At 28.8% G+C, this 21,956-nt stretch overlaps 1 protein-coding gene across 3 annotated transcripts in view; it reads left to right on the forward strand.

The window, feature by feature from the left end:
• Nucleotides 1–622: 622 nt before the first annotated feature.
• LOC142331274 (uncharacterized) overlaps nt 623–21,956 on the forward strand; it is a 58,178-nt gene continuing 36,844 nt past the window's right edge. For 2 of the 3 annotated variants that reach the window (XM_075377053.1, XM_075377051.1), the window contains exons 1-6: nt 623–973; nt 1,767–1,978; nt 8,103–8,239; nt 9,900–10,062; nt 15,799–15,825; nt 18,642–18,743. In XM_075377053.1, coding sequence (XP_075233168.1) covers nt 8,219–8,239; nt 9,900–10,062; nt 15,799–15,825; nt 18,642–18,743 — 313 coding nt within the window. In that variant the 5' untranslated portion in view covers nt 623–973; nt 1,767–1,978; nt 8,103–8,218. The remainder of the gene's footprint in view (nt 974–1,766; nt 1,979–8,102; nt 8,240–9,899; nt 10,063–15,798; nt 15,826–18,641; nt 18,744–21,956) is intronic. The other variant, XM_075377052.1, reaches the window with a different exon arrangement.

Consider the following 21,956-nt stretch of genomic DNA (forward strand, 5'->3'; position numbering starts at 1 on the left):
GATTGAAGTACGCTACTAAGTAGGGAACGTGAACAGTGAGGTGATTTTCCATTTCCTTAAACATTTTTAACTATTTGTTATCTGTGTAAGGTAAAACAATAATAATTTTTTATTACTCTTTTTATGATATACAAAATATTTATATATTTATAATATTATATGTATAGTTTTTATATTTAATAATTTTTTATATTTAATTTCTAATTTTTTTTTTCTGTGTATCTTAATTTCCATTGTGAAGTAACGTGCATGTGCCGTACAATAAATAAATAAAACAATTATCCAAATAAATCAGATCAAGGCTATTTTGAACGTATAAAAATAAATAGTAATTAAAAAAAAAAAAAAATAGTAATGTTGAATATACTAACCTAGACTATATAAAATGACAAATTAAATTAATGTGTAACAAAATTTTTTTTAAATGTGCTTATCTAAGTCTATTATATTTATTTATTTTTTTTTGTTTTTAGTTAAGACTTTTACTGTATGTTAAAAGGTTAACAAAAAATTTTTAAGTAGTTAAATTTGGCATATTCAGCCCTTTCTTTCCGATGTACATACATTTTTTAACATTGTTTTATTTTTCAGCATTAAAAACAAAAATGTTACACTTTCTGAATTTTATGAACACCAAGTTTTTAGAAATATTTATAAAATCAGTTCTTAGAAACCAAGGAGACTGCTGTTTTGTTATATCAGCTACGATGCCATCATCCTTTTATCTATCTTCTTCTGTTCAGAATTGATATCAAGGAAAGAACAAGAAAAAATCAGCTGGTGCCAAATCAAGAAAGTATGGTGAATGCTCCAGAGAGATGTTATATTGTGTCATAGAAGATACTGTTCTAATATCATGGATGATGACCATTTTTGAAACAGTATGTTGACAAGATGATTTGTATTTAGATCATGGTGAACATTGTGGAAAGTTAACACGAATGCTCAATAATGTAAAATAAATCCATGAAAGGTTTGTGCTTGCTAAAAAACATTACTAGAAACAGTAACTTGATCCTCACATTTATGCTTGTGCTACTCATAAGTTTTTGTCATTGCTATTTAAGCTTATACTTTTTTAAGCTACTTTTAACATCTTTTATGGGGAGTAGTTGAAATATACTAGAACGGTATTTTTAACTGTGTATAGATCTCGTCTAGATTACATAAACACAAAGCTGTTCATGTTGCTAGAAAGGATAGAAAGAATATAACACAGGCCATATGGCTATATGAAAACTACAACTTATCAAACTATAATATGCCTTGTATAAATTAAATTTCCACTTACCAACAATGTTAATAAGTGGAAATTTAATTATACAATTGTATAAATACCAGTGGTGCTAAATGCTTAATAAATTAATTATAATCTGCTGTCACAATTATTACTATTTCCAAAAGGTGTTCATACTAGTAAACTTTTGAAGCTACTTCAATCATCTGCTAAATTAGAAAATAAATTTTTTTAATTGTTGGCATTTATTATGTAATTTTATTAACCATTTCATTTTGTAAATTCAATCTCTTCATTTCGGTCTTATCCTTATTTTAAAATATTGTTGTTTGTTTATTGAAGAGTTCAGCCATGTTATTGCACCTGATAGAATCGGATGTTATATTTCTATCAAATATTAACTTCCCAGGTCATGGACGTCATCTAGTTTGACTGGTTGTATTACAGATATGGGTTAAATATTTTCTTTTTTATTAGTAATTACAGTGTTGATGCATTGGTCTTTTTAATTATATTTTTTTTTATACAGAATGGAAACAAAAAAATTGGCACCAAGAATGAAACCTATACCTCTGCCAAAGAAAAAAAGGAAAAGTATTGCAAACAGTAGTAATCTACGCAGAAAGTATCAGAGTAAAGTTTTAAAGAGAAATAATAATACTTATAAAAATTTTTAAATTATAATTTCTTTCCAAAGAAGGAGAATAAGTCAAACGAAAAAACGCTATTCTCTTAAATTGGGTATGTTCATTTCAGTTGGTGTATTACTTTGTTTATTTTAAAATACATATTTAAGTTATCCTATATTAAATTTTATTTAAAAGCTCTTCAACAGAAAAATTTGTTTTTTGAAAGAAAAATTTTAATCTTTTTTTAAAAATAAATTGATTGGAAAGTCTTTTAGATCAAGAGATAATAATTCAAATTAGAAACAAATGCAATAGGTTCTTTTTCATTGGCCCAAGCTTTTGTAATGTATGATGAAAAAATAATTTTTGGTATTTTTTATTTATTTTGATTATGTTTGTTCAATCACGAAAACATTTGTTATTTTTTCTTATTTAATCATTTTTTTATGCTTTTTCTAAAACATTACTTTTAAATTAAGAACATATTACTTAGTTTTAATCTGTATCCTTTAAATTAACGTAAACCTTAATGAACATTAAGCTAAATTATACATGTAATGTGTTTAAAATTAAATTTTAGTACTACATTAATAACTAAAGTAGTAAAATAAATCATTAATTAATTAAATGAATATTCCTACATTTATTTGATAATCCAACACCTCTATGGCGTGATGGCCTCTTAATACACTAAGAGGCAAGATTCTTAAGTGAACTTTAGTCTCCTGGGCTGGATTATAACGATATAGGAAATATTCAACATAATCATTCATGAATTTGTATCAGTTTGACTGCTTCTTAGTAGTCATAACGTAACATCTTTATTCTATCTATATGTAACTATAAACTAATCTTCAAACTTTCGTTTATTATGCCAGACTTAGTAAAGTAACTATTAAACTATTATTATAAGCATGACTACCGAATCAGGAAATATACATTTCCACTTATTGAAATAAAGAGAAACGACAGTAATAATTTCATCTGTAACTAGAATAAAAATGTTTGTCATATGACACAACTTAAACTTATAGTGAATAATCTTCTAATATCAGTTATTAAGAATTTGTTTTGCCAGTCTTACGTTAGAGTCTCATTTTGAAAACTATAATTTTAATATACATTGTGCTGTAATACAAAACCTGACTACCATCTGAATTCTTTAACGTCGTTACTTATTTCAAACTGCCCAAAAATTCATTTCTAGCCCATCCAAGTTTTTCAACATTCCATCCGAAATTATTTTAATTAGTATCCAATTCTATCTTGATCTCATAAAATCAAATAAATTCATACGCAGTTATCAATATTCGATAATCAAAGAAACAAGATTATGTTATATACAAGCTGGAAACTTGCTTGTTAACTATCAGTTCAACAAGCTAACTTCAATATTCTACGCTTCAAGACACGATTCTGCTTGCTCATCTCATTGAAAGGTTCTGGGTTGTTGAAGAGTGTAGTGTGCCTTATAAGTTACATGAAAATCACATTTGTGAATTTCATTTTTTTTAAAATACTTGTTGAAATGATCGTGGAAGGTTCAGTGTTACATTCTCACATAAACCTGAGACAAACTAGGTGTTTCTCTAAATATTGTGAATAAAAATTTTTAAATGTAGAAAACAAGCTGAATGAAGACCCTTCTGATATTTCAAAGAAGTTACACTGATTTCATAAAACTTGGTCATATGTCTGTACTTAACTTACATAATTGATTAATTAAAGAACCAAAAGTATTTTACTTAAGGATTTAAGCTTAACAATCATTATCGAGTTCCGAGTTGTTTTTGATGGTTGTAAATCTTCAAACAACTCATCTCTTGGTGATACATTACATGTTGATCCTATTATTCAGCAAAATCTCTTTTTTAAAATCCTTAAATTCAGGTTCCATAGTTATGTTATTACATCTGACGTAAAGAAATGTGTAGACAAATTTTAGTTATGCCAGAAGACAATAAACTACTAAGGATCGTATGGCAAGAGTCTGCCGACAAAGAATTAAAACACTATGCGTTGTAAACTGTGACTTATCTCTCCTAGCTACTAGATGTCTTATGTGATAGTTGCAAATTAACAAAGATCAGTTTCCTTCGACTTGTAAAACTATATTAATGACTTGTATGTCTACAACCTTATAACGGGATGTGACAACTTAAACATATTAAAGGGATTAAAGTCAGAAATAACCTATTTGTTAAATCATTGTGGATTTTCATTACACAGGTTGTACACCAATGTTCCAAATATAATTCTGTTAAAATGATAACTGTAATATTTTGTTAAATAAAGATGAAAACATTCACACATTAGGTATATTATAGAATAATGGCTAAGAAACATGGACATCCCAGTTTAATAATGCATTAACTAAGAGAAATGTTCTATATATTACTGCTGGTATTTATGATTTGAGTTTGGTTGGACGGATATTATTCTTAAACACTTCATGCAACAATTGTGGGAAATTATAAGTCAATTTAACATATAATTTTTTGATATATTACCTGATTACTTATCATAATGGAGAGAGCTATTTACTCACTTAAGTTATGGATATTTACTCACAACATTACTATTTATGGATCAGTTAAAAAATAATTCTGTAAAATCTTTCTAATTCATGGATTTGCAGATGTACCGCTGAAAGGTTATCCAATTTTTATGCGTCAGAATCTTTTTTATAATGGAAAGATTTTTTCCAACCTTCTTTGTTCCAAGTCTAGGGTTTCACCACTCAAACAGATTTCTCTGCCAAGACTTGAATTATATTCTTATTCACTACTAATGCATTTGATTAAACAAGTACTTAATTTTTAAAAAATCCCATCAATGAAATTCATTTATATTCCTATTCCGTGATTGGACCTTGCATTCTTGGTGATTCATCAAGGTGGAAAATATTTATTTCTAATTGAGTTTCGGAAATTCAACAGTTTAATTCTAATGCCAAATGGTGTCACATTAGTTCATCTGAAAATCCTGTTGACTTCTTGTCGTAAGGTTGTTTCCCTGAAAGGTTTCAAAAATTTAATTTATGGAGTTATTGTTGGTTCTCTTTGATTGTTACAAGATTCAGAACGTGGGAAAATAATAATTTTTTTTCTTATGACTACTTTTTCATCTCGGTGGGATATTGAAGAGTACAAGGTAATTCAAATCTTGTTTACTACTACTACATTACTTAAAGATATTACTGACGATTTTTTTTTAACCGTCTAGTTTGTATTTGTTAGCATTATAAGAAAATGGATAAGTGCTTTTGATAATTTTTCTCTTGCTGTCTATATTGAAGGTATCTGTTTAAAATAATACATTCTTATCTATTTCTCCCAATCCATTGTTGATATCCACTAGCGATTACTAATGTAGGATATCCATACAAGCGACTACCATCTAAGAGATCTGTTAGTACAATGATTATAAACTAATTTTTCTACCTGTACAAGCGATTGCTTCCAGCCTCTATCAGATTTACCTATTAAGAAATCCACATATTCAAGACATTCATTCTATTAAAAATATATATTTAAGATGTCTGTCTAATTGGTAAATTCTTTTCTGGCTTAGCTCGATCCATTGCAGATATCTAGTTATAAAGGCAATTTGCTTATTAGGAAGTTAGCCAGCTCTATTTCATATTGCCTAAATTAGAAACACAAAAAAAAAATTATTTGTAGTCTGCTACCCTTAATAGTAATTTTCATATATAGTTATACATTTGTAATTATTTTTATCAAGATATTCATACAAGACTGTTTCCACTATTCTCTCAAGGCTATTTTGCGTTACTCAATTATTAATTTCAAGATCAAGTTTACATTCGAGGTTACTTATGCCATGTACTTATTCAACCTCAAATTTGTGTCTATTCAGTGCTCATTTTGCTATGCACCTATTTATTTAACTACTAAATTTTTTTGAGGCCTGTCTATTCCATGCACTTATTCAATCAAGAATTATGCTACTCAGAGCTTACTTATTCCTCAGATGGTTATTGCATCTATTCTACAGTTGATGGTTACACACTCAATTAATTCACTGTTGATCTAATGCAAGCATTATTTGTTCTAAGCACTAATCTGATTTAGAATTTGCTTTTTGAAAAACTTAACTGTTATTCAAATTATTACTCAAGAACTATTGTGACTTGTGCTTAATTTACTACCTGTGCATGTGTTCAATTATTATTATTCATTATGTATATAAAAATTAAAAAAAAATCATATTTTTGGCATGCAGTATGTGCAATCATAGAAGCATGTTATTTCTTCTTATTTAATTAGTTTGTTATAAATTGCTTCTTAATTGTTACATTTAAATTAAGAATATATTGCCTAGTTAGTTCAAATTTGTATTCCTTGAAATTAACATAAAACTAAATGAAAATTAAGCGAAATTATGTATGTAAATTGTTTAAAATTAAATACTATGCGTAATACTAAATAATTAAAATAGTAAAATAAATCATTAACTAAATTTTATGAATATTTCTACATTTATTTGATAATTCGGCAACTCTATGGTGGGTTGAATTAGCCTTTTAATACGTTGAGAGGCAAGATCCCCGCACAAGAACAATTTTTATATTACTATTGATTGCACACTACAACAAACATATGGAAATTTTTAATTTATTAAAAATTTATCTTCATGAATGGTGTTAAACAAACATATGAAAACCCATGTTTGTTCATGAATATTTATGATTTTTTATTGAATGTGTTGTTTATTTACGTATGAGTATACATATGCATGTAAAGAGGATAACAGTTAATGTTCTGATAACTTAAGGAAGTTCAATTATAAACATTAAAAGAGGGGCCAGGAATTTATTGAAGCATCCCATTATCTTTTCTTTTTTTTGAAATGATCAACATATATTTTATAGGTTAGCTTAATCAAAAGATAATGAACCTTTTTCAGTAAGGAGGAGTCTTAACTTTATCCAATAGACATACCGTAAACTTTTTAATTTACTAAAAATGTTAGCTTTTATAGCTATCAGACAGGAAACAAGAGTTTCTGAGTTATGACAGATAGTTCCCTATCAGATACCTTCTTCTTTTTCCTGTTTAGCCTCCGGTAACTACCGTTTAGATAATTCTTCAGAGGATGAATGAGGATTATATGTATGAGTGTAAATGAAGTGTTAGTCTTGTACATTCTCAGTTCGACCATTCCTGAGATGTGTGGTTAATTGAAACCCAACCACCAAAGAACACCGGTATCCACGATCTAGCATTCAAATCCATGTAAAAATATCTGGCTTTACTAGGACTTGAATGCTGTAACTTTCGACTTCCAAATCAGCTGATTTGGGAAGACGTGTTAACCACTAGACCAACCCGGTGGGTTCCCTATCAGATACCTAGGATGCAGTAGTTGCTTTTTCAGTCCTGGTATCCTCAACATGGAGAATCTAGCAGGGATTAGAACTGATAACCAGATCTACACTTACAGTACTAGTAGTGGGGAAGAAAGATCAAGGGTAGTGAAGAATATATCCGTAACCATCATTGTAGATTACCTATCCTGATGTGAATTCTGTTGCTTGTATCTATCTGGTGGGATACCTGCGCAAAGCTTGAAGATGTCAGCTTTGTGTATTAATGCAATATGCTTCATAAAAAGTTTATTTTAAACAAATAAATGTCTGGTTAAACTTAACACAGCCAGAATATAATAATTAAAAGTGTATAAAATATCTTTTTGCGGGGTATAAAAACAACTTCTGTACAGAAGTACAGCATTAAATTCTTCATTAGTAACCTCTGCTCGGATCTTTCCTTCTACTGGTTCTGTGTCATTATTGCCTTTTCTCCTGCTTTCTGCCTCAATTTTCTTTCTCATATTTATCATATCTTGCTTACTTCTTACCACATATTCTTGTATTCTGTTTGTTTCTCATGTTTTTTTTATGTCCTTGAAATATTACACTTCTATCTCTTCTGTTATGTACACATAACAACTTTTTCTATAGCTTTTCAGAGTCATTTGAAAAAGATTTTCAATATAAATACCAATGAGACAGGTTCTGTAGGCTTGTAATAAGCTGCCCTTCTTTATTTTATTATAATTTGAATTTCACAGAAAAAAAGTTAAAACAGAATTTGTTCATTATCTGTTAAAAAATCTGGTTTAATATTGCTTATTTATAAAAAATAATTTTATTAAATATTTCAGAAATTTGCGTGTTTACTGATAATATTATTTTCATAATTTCTTTGCAGATAGATTAAAGAAGTCAAATAGTGAAATAATTCACAACCTACAAGAAGTAAGACATACTAATACTACATTAAAAAAGGATTTTGAAGAACAAAGAAATGCTTATGTTCAATTATTAATGGAAACTAATGCAATCAAGGTTTGTTTAATTTTGTTTGTAATTAATAGTGTTTAAAAGTTTTGTGTTTGTTTAAAAGTGTTTCCTTTTTTTCTTTGTTTATAAGATATTAAGATGCAGATCTAAATGTTACTTCTATTACAAAATTGAAATATTGAATAAAAACTTATTAAATTTTATATGACAATGTTAATAATAATCATTATTATTATTATTATTTTTTAAAATAATCATCAGGTGTAAAAAAATTATCATGTAGAAATATTACTGCCCTTAATGGAGATTCATATTGCAGATGACTTAAGGTTACAAGGTAGAAATAGATTTGGTTGTAAGATGCATCAATGTTAATTGGGAAAGAATAGTTTTTATTTAATGGAGTTTTGTATAAGTGGGTATCTCAACTTATATAATGTAAAATTTAGTTATTACATTTTTCTCTAATATAAAGAAAAATACTTTGCAAGTGGCAAATTCTTTTAAGTGAAATGTAAGAATAGGTATTTTTGGGCTTCTTAATGTACAAAATCTAATCTTAATTTTTCCTTAACTTCTACATGGAAAAATATAAAAATAAAACAGTACATATTGCTTTTATTGGGATCATATTGTTTTCATTACTCTGTCAGTTCTGTGTTGTATTAACTAACTATGAATAATTTAGATATTTACAAATTTTAACTTTAATCCTGTGACTTTCAACTTTTGATTTTAATCCTTTGATATTTTTTCATATATTAAAACATTGTGAAAGATTGATTAAGAACAATTTTTTTTATGGGACCTCAATTAATTTGAGATTGATTTTTGTACAAGAATCTCTCTACTACATCCTATATCACTAAGTGTCTCAGATTAAATTAATGGTTATTTTTGTAAAACCTTCATGAATTGATCTCTCTATAACTCGCTTATCTAATAAGTAAAGATCCACAGATATATTTGAAAGTTAAACCAAATATAAATATTTTTAATGTGAAATTGTTGATATGCTTGTAATTGCTTCAGCTTATGTTTAATCCATGTATAGCAACTTTTATATTTATCTTATTTTAAAAAAATGTGTAAGCATGTGAAAAAATAGTTTATTTTCTTCTCTGAATCTCTTGTGAGTTAATAATATGAAATATTATACCAGCATGTTGTTAATACATGCTGGTACATTCGGTATACCCCTTACATCCTGCATCCCTAACAATTTGTTTTAAATATTCCAAACGTTGCCTGCCTGGACAATTTTTCCCAACTACCTGTTCCTCCAATATTAAACTATTTCAGTATGTGGTCTGTAAATCTGTCTCTTTTAACTATATTTTTCCAAATGCTTCTTTCTTCATCAAGATATATTATCATATGTGTGTGTGTATATATATATATATATATAGTAAAATATTAGTTTTATTTGTCATCTAAATATTAGTATTATTATTAATTAACAGAATGTAATAATATCAAAGTGGTGACTTTTACTTCAGTAACTTTGGTAGTAAACGAATATCTATTATTTTTATGGTTTTAATTGTTTTCTTATAATAAAATTTGTTCTTAGGAAGTATCTTTCTCCGTGAAAATTCTTAGCATTGATAACAAAAGTAATAAGTAGAAATAATTCCATTCTGCTGATAGTCTGCAATTTATTCCGCTTTTATTTTTTAACATTATTATGATTTCTTTCTCGTAGGAAAAACTGAACTACTACGAAAACACCTTCTTTGCTTTAAATAGAAAAATTGATGATCTTTTTCCTCCAGCATTGAGATTTACAGAAGCATTAGGTGAAAGTAAAAATATTCTAAAGGAATGTTTAAATAAAACAAAAAGATCTATTAAAAATGCATGTTCTGGTAAGTTAACTGTTAATTTATTTCTGTATATACTGAATTTGTATGTTTTCTATATCACTTTAACTGTTAAAAATGAGTTGTCTGTTTGTTTCAGTTTTTAAATAGAAATTGAATTTACGTTAGTAAATAGTAAACACTAGTATTTACAACTTGAATGCTGGTATATTAAACAATTGATTTTTAAGAAAAAGATTATTATTTTCATGGCTTAATATTAAAAATTATATTGTTTTGTGTTGTTGGCCCTTTTGAGGAGGGGATGCAGAAGTTGTATCCTCATTTCGTACCTGAATCTCAGCAGTTGCTATTGATGGTTCTGTGTTTACAACAACAGGTGGACACCCAAGATCACAGCATAAAATATCTCTGTAATTTTCATCATAGTAGCAATGAATTTATCAAAACGACATTTTTTTTAAAGATAATCCTGTTAAGGGAACAGCTCCAGGGAAATCCACTTGAGTCTCAATCTCAGTTGTCACGTTGTGTTTTACAGGAGAAGATTCTACTTACTTCTTTGCAAAAACAACTCTTTTTTTTCTGTTTAGTCTCTGGAACCACTGTAAGGTATTACTATAAAGGATGAATGAGGATGTTATGTATCAATGTAAATGAAGTGTAGTCTTGTAAAGTCTCAGGTCAACCATTCCTGAGATGGGTGGTTAATTGAAACCCAACCATTAAAAAAAAACTGATCCATGATCTAGTATTCAAATTCGTATAAAAGTAACTGCCTTTACTAGGATTTGAACCTTAGAACTCTTGCCTTCGAAATCAGCTGATTTGTGATTACGTGTTCACCATTAGACCAGTCCAGTGGGTTTAGAAAATACTCCTTTGTTTTCATAAGAAAAACAGAAATGGCTGAACTGTTTGATAATTTTTATTCGTTATTTCTAAAATATGTAAGTTAGTCATAAATCTAACAAAAATATCTCTGCTTTCACTTCCTGTGATCACTAGATGGTTTAAACCGGATGGAGTAGAATTTTATACAATTTCTGCCAGCTGCGTCAGTGAAGTAAATTTTCCTTTACGACCTTTTGTTATCTTCACATATGTAAATCATATGAGTGAAGTTAAGGTCCCTTTTGTGTTTGGTAGAAGTGTTCACAATAATAACATTTCACGCTATCTAACGTTGTAATTATGAAATAAATGAGATTGTAGTTGTTTAGAATGAATGTATGTTGTGGTTTTACAATAACCTAAAACCACATTTTTTTACCTAAATTAGTAAAAACAGCTGTACTGATTTACGGATTTGGCAAATTATTTTTGCATTTTCATCCTTGATATATCTGTACAAATAAAATTGAAGTAATTATCTCTAAATTGATATTTCAAAGAATTTAATAATTTTCCTTTTTAGTCTTATGCCATAGGGATGTTTTCCATAATTTTTCTATGCCTGTGTAACTCCTTTATTTGAAGGACTTATTGGCTTGATTTTAATGAAACTTTTCACTGATGGAAATTGATTATTAGAAGAAGTTACAGACTATATAGCATTTAAAAAATCCCTTTCGGCACGCCGGAAGGTTTCACTGGTGCCAAGTTGGGGAGAAAAAGGATTTGCACCTTAAAGTTAAAAAAAACTTTAAATTTTCATAACAGTGGTTGCATGTGAAAAAAAGTTTCACATGTTTAGCATATGAACCCAATCTTCTTACACTTCCAGCAACATTTTGGTTATCCCGTTCCGTAAGGGTTGTCATATCAAAAATTGTTTCAGACAAAAGTTTTAGGTAATGTTTAAAGGACTAATGACCACTTTAAACCGATTTGATACTGTACCTATTAAGGGAAACCCCGGTTTTTCCACTCCCTAGGCCATTGGTTGGTGATATCAAAAACCTTTTCTTAGATTAGTTTTAGGCACTTATCCAAAGAATATAAGGAACTTTAAACGAATTCGTTATTTTACTTAATAAGAAAGTTATAGTGATATTTTGCTTTTCAAAAAAGAGAATCCCCATTTCCACCCCCATGATCTGATTTTGCCCATTAACGAACTCAAGCGAGATTTTGGGCCATTATATTCTAGGTAAAATTGAATAGTGGATTAATTAAATTAATATTATGTATTAGAAATAAATATTATGCAGAGTTGAGGTTTTGGTAAATATTTTTGAATTGGACCATCAATTTTCATAATGTATACATCAAAATGAAGATGATATATGTATGTATTTCAAAAAACGAAAGTTTAAAAATCCACACTTGAAAATTAAATAAAAACAACTAGAAAACAAAACATATACAAAACCTAATAGAATAACAAAAATTAAAACAAAATAAAAACTTAAAGTAGAAATTAACAACAAAATGCAAACAAACTAAAATATTCAAAACATTTTGTTTAAGGTTGTTGACTAGGTATTTGAGTTTATCTGTGATTGTTATTTCTTTTGTTGCTTTTTGATAATCGTCATTCTTGATTAGTTGGGTAGGTTCTATTTTTCTTTTAGTTTTAGGGGCTTGGTTTTGTTGCTTTCTTTTGGGGAGTAAATTTAATATTAATATTGACTTGGTAGTAGTCTGAGCCTGTCTTCACCTTGGAGGACTTTTATGTTGTAGATCTGTTTGTGGTGGTGTCTATGAAGACATGATTTAGTACACATTCTCCTTTAGTATAGTTAGGATGTTTCCAGGTTTTGAGTTTTTAAGGTTACCTCTTGAAGTATGTAGACTTTGAGATTAGGTTGTGGTTTCTGCAGAGATCAATGAGACTGTCCGTTTTGATTTGTTATCTTTTGGGCAGCCCATTTTCTGATGTCATAGTATCTCTATCTGCCTAATTGAGCTGAAAGTCTCCAGTTAGTTGTTTAATGTGATCTTTGGGGGGTGTTATTTATGATCTGGTTGAGTAAATTCCAGAACTTTTCTGTTTCTTTACAGTCTTTACAGTCTTTGAAGATTTGTTTGAAGATTTGTTTTTATTATTAGTGTGAAAGATTATGGTGTTTGGGTTTATTATGGTGTAGATTTGATTAGATCTTTTAGCATGATATTCTTGGGGGTTGTGACTTGAATTCTTGTACAGAGGTTATTATTTTAAGGCTGACCAAAAAACCTGTTCTACCTTTGTAGAGCGTATGTCCTTGAGATTCCATGGCATCCAGGTCGGTGTTTCTTATTTGCTACAGTCCCATGATGAGAATTTTCTGTTGGTCTATTAGATTAATTATAATTTTTAATTTAGGAGTCTGCATGAGTGAGTTTACATTGTACATGGATCCATTTAAAGTACCATCATTTATTTGTGCATATAGTATCAGGATTACACCCACTTACAGGTGGATACCAGTGGATGATAATGAATTTTTTGTAGCTATGACCAGGATTTGAACCTGGAACCTCCAGATGTAAGGCCAAGATGCTGCTGCATAATGATTAATGACTAAACATTTGAAATGGATGTGTTATGAAATTTCATGTGCTATCGGCAAAAGTAAAGCCTTTAAAATTTGTGCTCTAAAAACTTGTTTAAAAGAAAATCCAGTTTTCAGACAGTGTGAACATTTTTGACAGAATCAAAATATTTAGAATTTAAAAGGCTAAATTTTGACGTGTATTTTATTAAAGTTTGATTATTTACTATTATTACTTAATAACTCATAAAATTTGATTGGGTAGATTTTTCTTACAAATCATTTCATTGAAAAAATTCAATATTGTAACATTAATCAACATATCTTTTCTTTAGTAAATTTTATAAATTGTTTATATACATATGTATGTTTGTATTTTTTCCTTTTGATTTTTTACATTACTTTTGACACAAATAAAATGGTTAATTTATAAGTATTTATTTCACTGAATTTTTTTACAAAGAATACAAGGGGCCAAAATATTAAACTATTTGTTATCTTATTATGATTTTTGTCTAGTAAATTTTAAGTTATTTAGCCAACAAAAATCAAATATTTTAATTTTGAACTAAATAAAATAATTTGTTGAATAGTATAACAAAATTCAGTTACACTTTAAAATAAAATGTACTAAATGATTCATCTTCAAATTAATGAAACTTTTTCTTTGTAAGTTCTTTTCTAGTCAATTATGACTTCTGTAGTAGAGTATTCAGTAGCCAGCATTGTTAATGGTATCTGTATTAAAGTTATTTGGAAATTTTTAATTTGTGATGATAAAAAATTCAATCTTTGTTGTATTAGTGCATTTAATGTGGTTTTGTATAATTATAATTCAAGCATGTTTAGATTTTTGTTATTATATTCCAAGATGTTTGATTATGTTACACATGTTAGGTTACTTCTATACATTTCTTAATTATTGGAAATTATTAAATTTAAAAAGAGAGATTAGTTTGTTTTATTATTAAAGTGTCTATCTTCTGTGATTAAAAGTAGCCATATTTCCATATTTTCTATTTTATCAAAAACTTTGCAATAAAAAAAGTAAAATCTATAAGATTTGTTTTGTTTAAAGTATTTTGATGTTTCAGATTAGGATGCCTTGTACTTATGAAAAGTGGTTTGTTGTCAGTTTATTGCTTAAACAAAATTACAACAGAAATTAACAGTTGTTACATTTTTTAACATGTTTAACACTCTTTTTGGGCGGGAGGTTTATAACCTGTCTCTTGATGAATTTTTTATCATCTTATGTAGAAATTATTTAATGTTTTCACAGGTAAAAATTAACGCATTATTTTATATTTTCACTAGAATTATCATAATAGATTTGAATGTTGTTTTCTGCCCTTCCTAGCATTGTTGTTCAACATTCGTAGTTGACTTGTTTCGGTGTATCTCCATTCTTTTAGCACATGAGTGCCAAAACTAGTTTGAGATTGGAAGTACTCCAAAACGTGTCAACTATGATTGTTAGAGTGACGATGCTAGGAAGGGCAGAAAACAACACTTAAATCAATTATTCACAGGTAATATCATTTCATCCAGGACCCAATCATTTGCTTACTAAAAAGAAGAAAGTATTTTATTTATACTCAGACAGTTTATGTTTCATGCTACTATTACTAATTTTACTTTTCTAATGAAAAAAAAATCATAATTATTTATGAACAAAATTGTCTTGTGAAGTTTGCACAAATTAAAGTTATGATAAATTTGTGATGAAAGAAGACAACAATATTTTGCACTGGGATATGAATTAAGAAGTGGAATGATGGGCAGCAAGATGCATGTTCAAAAAATGATGATTAAGCACTCGTCATTTTTTTTTTAGTTATACTCTGTAGGTTGATGACTTCATGTAGGCATAGTATTAATAGATTATGTTTTGAATTCTGTGAAGATAGATAATTTTGCTATGTGGGAATTATTTAGGCTGCAATATTGTACATTTTTTTTTAACTAATGAATAATTTTTTTTTTATATATTTATTTTTCTTAAAGTACAATATTCATAAACTGTTGCACTGGCAGTGGACTTAGAAAGAAGTCATAATTTAAATATCAAGGAAAACGTTTCAATTTTTAGAGTATTTGAAAAGTTATCCTAAAGCTGGCATAAGTTAACAAGTTAGATTGTAGTGGTAGTCATAAATCAAGTGCAATATAATGCACATCATAGTGGCTGTGAATAAGATGTTGATTTCTTGTATTCTATGTATTTACTTATATGTTTTCTGTACTTGCCATGTTTATAATTGTCAAAAAATGTTTTTAAAGATTTTTAACAGTCTTTTTTTTATTTTATTCTTTAAATTTATTGTAATATAATCATTTTATATATCTTTTGTTGTTTCAGATATCGAATCAGTTCCAAGGAATTCTTGTAAGTTTGGGATTAAATTTTATGAAGTACTATAATTTCATATCATTAGTGTGAATATAGATTCTGTATACAATATCAATATCAATACCATAGTATTGAATTAGTTCAATACCTATGAATTGGAATATACAAAATTGTTCTAATTATTTTTCTTCATATAATTCAGAAGTTAGTTTACTATGTTTTTAAACAAATTTCTTCCTAATTTCATGAATCACTTGTTTATTTAGGTGATTTACTACACTATGTGGCTCTCTTGCTGAGTCTAGGAGTTTTTCGAGTTTTTCGGAGTCTACGAGCAGTAACATATTACTGCTCGTTTCTTATACTAATCATTAATCTAACATTGCAGGTCTAGATAAATCTTTAGTAAGAGTTACAAAAATTACTTGCTTATATCTTCCTAAAAACTAGTAAATTGTGTTCTTAAAAAGTAATATTTATAAGTTTAAAAAAAAGAAAATCTTGTCTTTAGCTTTCTATTATATTTAGCATACTGGGAATGACAATTAATAACTGATAACTTCCATTTATGGTACTTTTTCATTTTACACCATCCACTTTTTCACATAAAAATTACTTTCATGTTTTATAACCGAATAAAACATTAGAGAAAACGCACTGACAACCTGTTTTATGCTGTCATTTTTAACATATTACATATTAGTCAAGGTTAGTAGGTTAAGTTTGGTTAGATTATATTTATAAATATAAGCAGTAATGTTTATATTTTTAATATATAAAATATATTAATATACAGAATGTTTAAAATGACAAAATTGTATAAAACAGCATGTTATTGTGTTTTCTCTAATTTATTATTGAGTTATAGGGTTACTGCGGTATTTCTGTAATGTTTTATTCATCAATTATTCTAAAACCTGCTATATTAATTTTTATGTTATATTTTTTAATTCATTTTTATGTGAAAAGATGAAAAAAAGTGGGGTCATAAAGTGAAAAAGTACCCCATTTATTTCCAAAAAACTACTTCTTGGTTAAGTATTTTAAAATACAGTATATTCTGCTTATTTGGGCTAGTTAATCAGAGCAGCTGGTTAAGTGGGGCAAATTTTGAAAAAAACAGAAACAAATTGTCAAATTAAATGATGATTTACTTTGCTTTTGTGGGGCAATGTGCTGGTTATTTGGTCCAAATTTTGCAAATATTTTTAGGCAGAGATCATTTGTAATCATAATAAGTTTGTTGCCAATGGGATGAAGAGATTGGGATGTCAAGAGGGAATAATGAGAATGGGCGGCTAATAAATGACACATGAGTTGTGGCAGGTTACGAGTCATCATGACTTGTCACCTGCTAATGAACATACATTTTTTTGTTTGTCTGTATTATATTGTCACCATTGTATTGAAGGAGTAAAGTACCTTTTATAATTTTACTCTATTGATTCATATTTTTTATTTATTGTGCGTGCTATTTTCATACCATTTTGTAGTGCATTTTACAGCAAGCTGGACTGTTTATTAATGGTTTGTTTTGTGTTCGTACATATTTTTATTTTAAAGTTTGTTTTTTTTTACTATAACTCTTAATATGAAATGCAAAAATCTGATAGCTGAAAAAGTTTCTTTGCTAAAAAAAAAATCAACAGTTACTTCTAAATACAGATAAAATTCAATGAGAAGAGTGGGCTTTAAAAGAAGGAGAACCAGTGGGTAGGTAAGGATCCAAAAGTTAAGGAAACACTTACTGAGTGGTTGCCAACCTGACCCTCAGAAACTGAGGGTAGTCCATTGCAAGTATTAGATGACTGCTGATTTTGTTAATGAACAATCATTTAAAAATTAAGGCAGTTGAAATTGGATGACTTTTTCAGAAAAATTCAGTAGCATATAAGTAAATTTTTCTATTGACTGTTTTAATGTTAAAAATTTGGGCGTATATATTATACACCCATACGTGCGTATTTGTATGTACATATGGGCATGTTTGAAGCTTAAAAACTTTTAGCTGGATGAACCAATGTTGATGAAATTGAGACTTGTATTAGGGGGCAATTTGTTAGAAAAATTTTTTTGGGTCAGTATCTCCAGGGTTGGTTTAGTGGGGGGTCAATTTTCTCTAAATTTGTCAAACTTAATCCCACTTTATATTAAGCTCAGTACATGTGTGCATAATAATCTTACCATTTTTTTTAAATTTCCCCAAAATCCCTGCTTTTCAAAAATCTAAAAACATTCTTTATTTACTGCATATTTTTTAACCAAATTTCTTTTAATATCTTCCTAGGCAAAATTGTAGTGCAAGCGTCCCAAAAAAAAAAATAAATTATAGGTGGGGGAGAGCCTATAAAAGTTTAATAGTACTGATTTTTTTTAAATTTTTCAAATTTGTTAGGATTCAATTCTTTAATTGTATTAAAAATTTAAATAATAAACTTTTAGTAATAATATTACAGTTTAATTTCATCATAATGCACTCCCCATCCTTAAAAAAGAAGTCGTAGGAAACTTTATATTTTTTTAATCTTTTTTTATTTCTTCCATTTAACATAGTAAACATAGGAAAATCAAAAACATTTCTTGGAAGATGATCTTGGAGGTGAAGGAACAGAAAAAATACCATATAAAATATAATGATAATTTTACAATGAAATTTCATCCTAAATTATCCCCACCCTAAAAAATAAATCTTGGGTAACTCTTTTTCATGTATCATTATGTTTCCACTATATGAGAATAAAAAACCAGTGCCAGGAGATGTTTACTGGCAGATTTTTTTTTTAAATTATAGTTTATTATTGTACTGAGAATAATATTTTCTATATAAACTTATTTTAATTGTTCTATTGCAGATGGACTGAATAAAGTAAATCAAGTTGTTCCAATGATACAAGGAATTAGCATCCATAGGCCTGTAATTGCGTTAAAAAGATTCAACCACTGTAATTTACAAGGTGAGTACCATATGTAGTTTATATTTTAGTACTTGTAACTATATTACATTTTATATTTTTTCATTATTTATTACTAGAATTGAAAGAATGTTTGTTATTAAATACAGTTAATAGTTATGGACTTTCCCAGTTTTACAACTGTTCAGAAGTAAACTAACTGAAAAATATATTTAAAAATGAAAAGTACTTGAACTTGAAAAGCTTTACTATTGTGACATGAATGTGATGTATGGGTATTGACAGACATATTTAATTTTTTTAAGATAAGATATGAAAGTAAAATTCTGAAAGGAATCTTTACATAAAAGGAAAAATAAGGTAACTGGTCCATTATCTTATACTTAGGCGTGTAGGATAAGGATGATATTACTTATTTTATGACTGTTGTTGCTTCTTTGAATGTTATATAAATAAAGAACCACAAAAATGATTTCAATATCCTCAAAACATACAATTTAAGCCAAATAGGTCAAACATGGTAGATGAAAGCTAAAACCAAAAATCTTAAGGTCTACCCAACAAAAAATACTAGGCAGATATGTTTTAATCAAATTCAATGATGAACTGCTGCAACCTAATTGTAAAATGAAAAAGAAAATATTTCCTTGTGTATTAAAAAAATAAACTAATAAAGATAAAAAGAAAAATGTAAATGGTTGTGATAAAAAGGAGAAACATTTTTCAAAATAAATGTACTCTTGTATAATTGTTGTGAATATATAAAGTGTCCTAATTTTTATTATTCCAAGTTATAATTCTTTACTCCAAGTTAAGAAAATCCAATTTGTAACAGTATTTCAGTAATTGACTGTATGTATTACTTAAAACAAAATAATAATGGATTTTTTATTAAAAGTTTAACAAAGTAATTATAGAATGTGTTCAACTCTCTTCCCCATTCTTATGTCTCTCTGAATATAGTCTCATAAATAAAAAATTGTAATAAGCCAATTGAACCACAATTTCATAAAAAATGTTGAGGTTGAACATGAACAGATGTTGAGATAGCTTGAAGTAGCTTTCTTTGTTGTATTACAGGGTGATTCAAAGAAACTTTGAAAGTTGTGTTGGTAGCTGTGTACGATTGGTACCACTTGATAAGTGGCACCAGCCTCTCTAACCTAACCTGCCATTTAGTTGTCATGGATCCTTGGAGTGGTGCGCAACGTGCATTTGCTATCAAAGCGTTTTAAAAAAACAATGACAGTGTGGAGGGAGTGTGTAGAGAATTTCACCGTCATTTTAATCTGGGACGGCACGACCGTGTTCCATCAGCACATGCAATTAAAACATGGATATCTAATTTTGAGGAAACTGGTTCGGCAGTGAAAAAGAAACCTCCAGGCCGTGAGCGAACCGTCTGTACACCACAGAATGTTCAAGCTTTACAAGATGCTGTCACACGAAGTCCACATCGGTCAATCCGTCGTCTCTCAGCATCTTTACAATTGCATAGTTCAAGTGTTCGAAGAATGTTAGTGAAGGACTTGCTATTCCATCCATACAAGTTGCAGATCGTCCAGGAACTGAAACCGAACAACGCAGTTGTGCGAGCACAATTCTGTAATGTAATGCTTCAGAAGATAAATGATAACGAAGAGTTTGTTCACGAACTGTGGATGTCAGACAAAGCGCATTTCCACCTCAGTGGATTTGTTAACAAGCAAAATTTCAGATACTGGGCACAAGAAAATCCTACGCAGCTACATCAGCGTCCGTTGCACAGCCAGAAAGTTACTGTGTGGTGTGCTATGTTATCTTATGGTGTTGCAGGCCCTTATTTTTTTGAGGATGACAACGGTCTTGCGATTACATTGACGTCGGCTCGTTACGTTGCCATGCTTGAAACCTTTGTTGTGGAACAACAAAAGAGATTTTCACCAATTCTTAACACAGCCTGGTTTCAACAAGACGGAGCAACTTCACATACTGCACGAATATCGATGGCAGCTGTACGCTGATTGTTTGAACAACGTGTCATTTCATGAAATGGTGACATTAGATGGCCTCCCAGATCGCCTGATTTCTCAGCTTGCGATTACTTTTTGTGGGGTCACCTTAAAAGCAAAGTGTTCCACAGTAGACCTGCTACAACGGAAGAACTGAAGGCAAAGATCCGAGAAGCAATTGCGGAAATTCCAGTTGAGATGTTACGTCAAACCATGAACAATTTAACGAAGAGACTTTGTGAGTGTTTACATAGAAGAGGAGGTCACCTGCAAGATGTCATCTTTAAAAAATAAACTAAAATGTATGTATCCTAAAATGGCAACATTTGTACAATTACATGAAATAAAATTCATTTTCTAAAAAAAATATTTCATTAACGTTATTTAATTTTTTAAATTTCCCGTTTCTTTGAATTACCCTGTATTAAGATGAGCATTGTGCCTTCAGTTATAATCATAAATTAGACATTCTACGTTGATGAATTGATAGTTATAATTATTCTAAATGGGGAAAATTGAATTTTTATTAAAATTGCTATGAAAATTCCAAATTTATATAATAAAAAATAAAGAAAAAGTGATCCCAAATGATATCTGAAGATAGTGTTAGCTCTGGGTATAATACAAATCCTTGAAGAATTATCCCAACCTGATACAATTCCCGTTTAGCATATCAAGAGGATGAACTAAATGTTAGTATCTGGGAATAGTTAATTTGCTAACCACTGGTCCTGTTACCATAGCAAGTTAGTGGAAAGAGAAAAATGAGGCACAGTTCAATAGAAAATTCTACAAGGTATAAGAGTACAAAAACCCAATTGTTGTGTAAAAGCACTTCCATTATTTTTAACAAAGGAATCCTAACTCATGCATGCATTATACCTATTTACAGATTTCAGCAATGTAAAAAAATAAAAGTGCATCCAATATGAATAAATAAAAAACATATTTATTTATTAAACAAACAATGAAATGTAAGCCCTCCAAAAAAAAATTCATCTGATCAAGGAATATAGTTTTTTCAGAAATTCAGATTTCTTAGAAAAACTCAGTAAACTCCACTGTAATAACAGTTGAACCTTTTTATTGGGATAAGTTAACATTCTCTAACTCGGTCTAACCCTTCAAAAACTGCAATAAATACCCGAAGACTGTTATTGCAGGCATGGGCGTAGCAAACAGAGTTACCTAACCAACAGGTTTGTGAGCATAGCTCAGTTGTATTGAGAGGGGGTGGATTATTATGTTTTAAAAAATTATCTGA

The sequence above is a fragment of the Lycorma delicatula genome, chromosome 10 (genome assembly GCF_047948215.1).
Source record: "Lycorma delicatula isolate Av1 chromosome 10, ASM4794821v1, whole genome shotgun sequence".
Classification (NCBI taxonomy): Eukaryota; Metazoa; Arthropoda; class Insecta; order Hemiptera; family Fulgoridae; genus Lycorma; species Lycorma delicatula.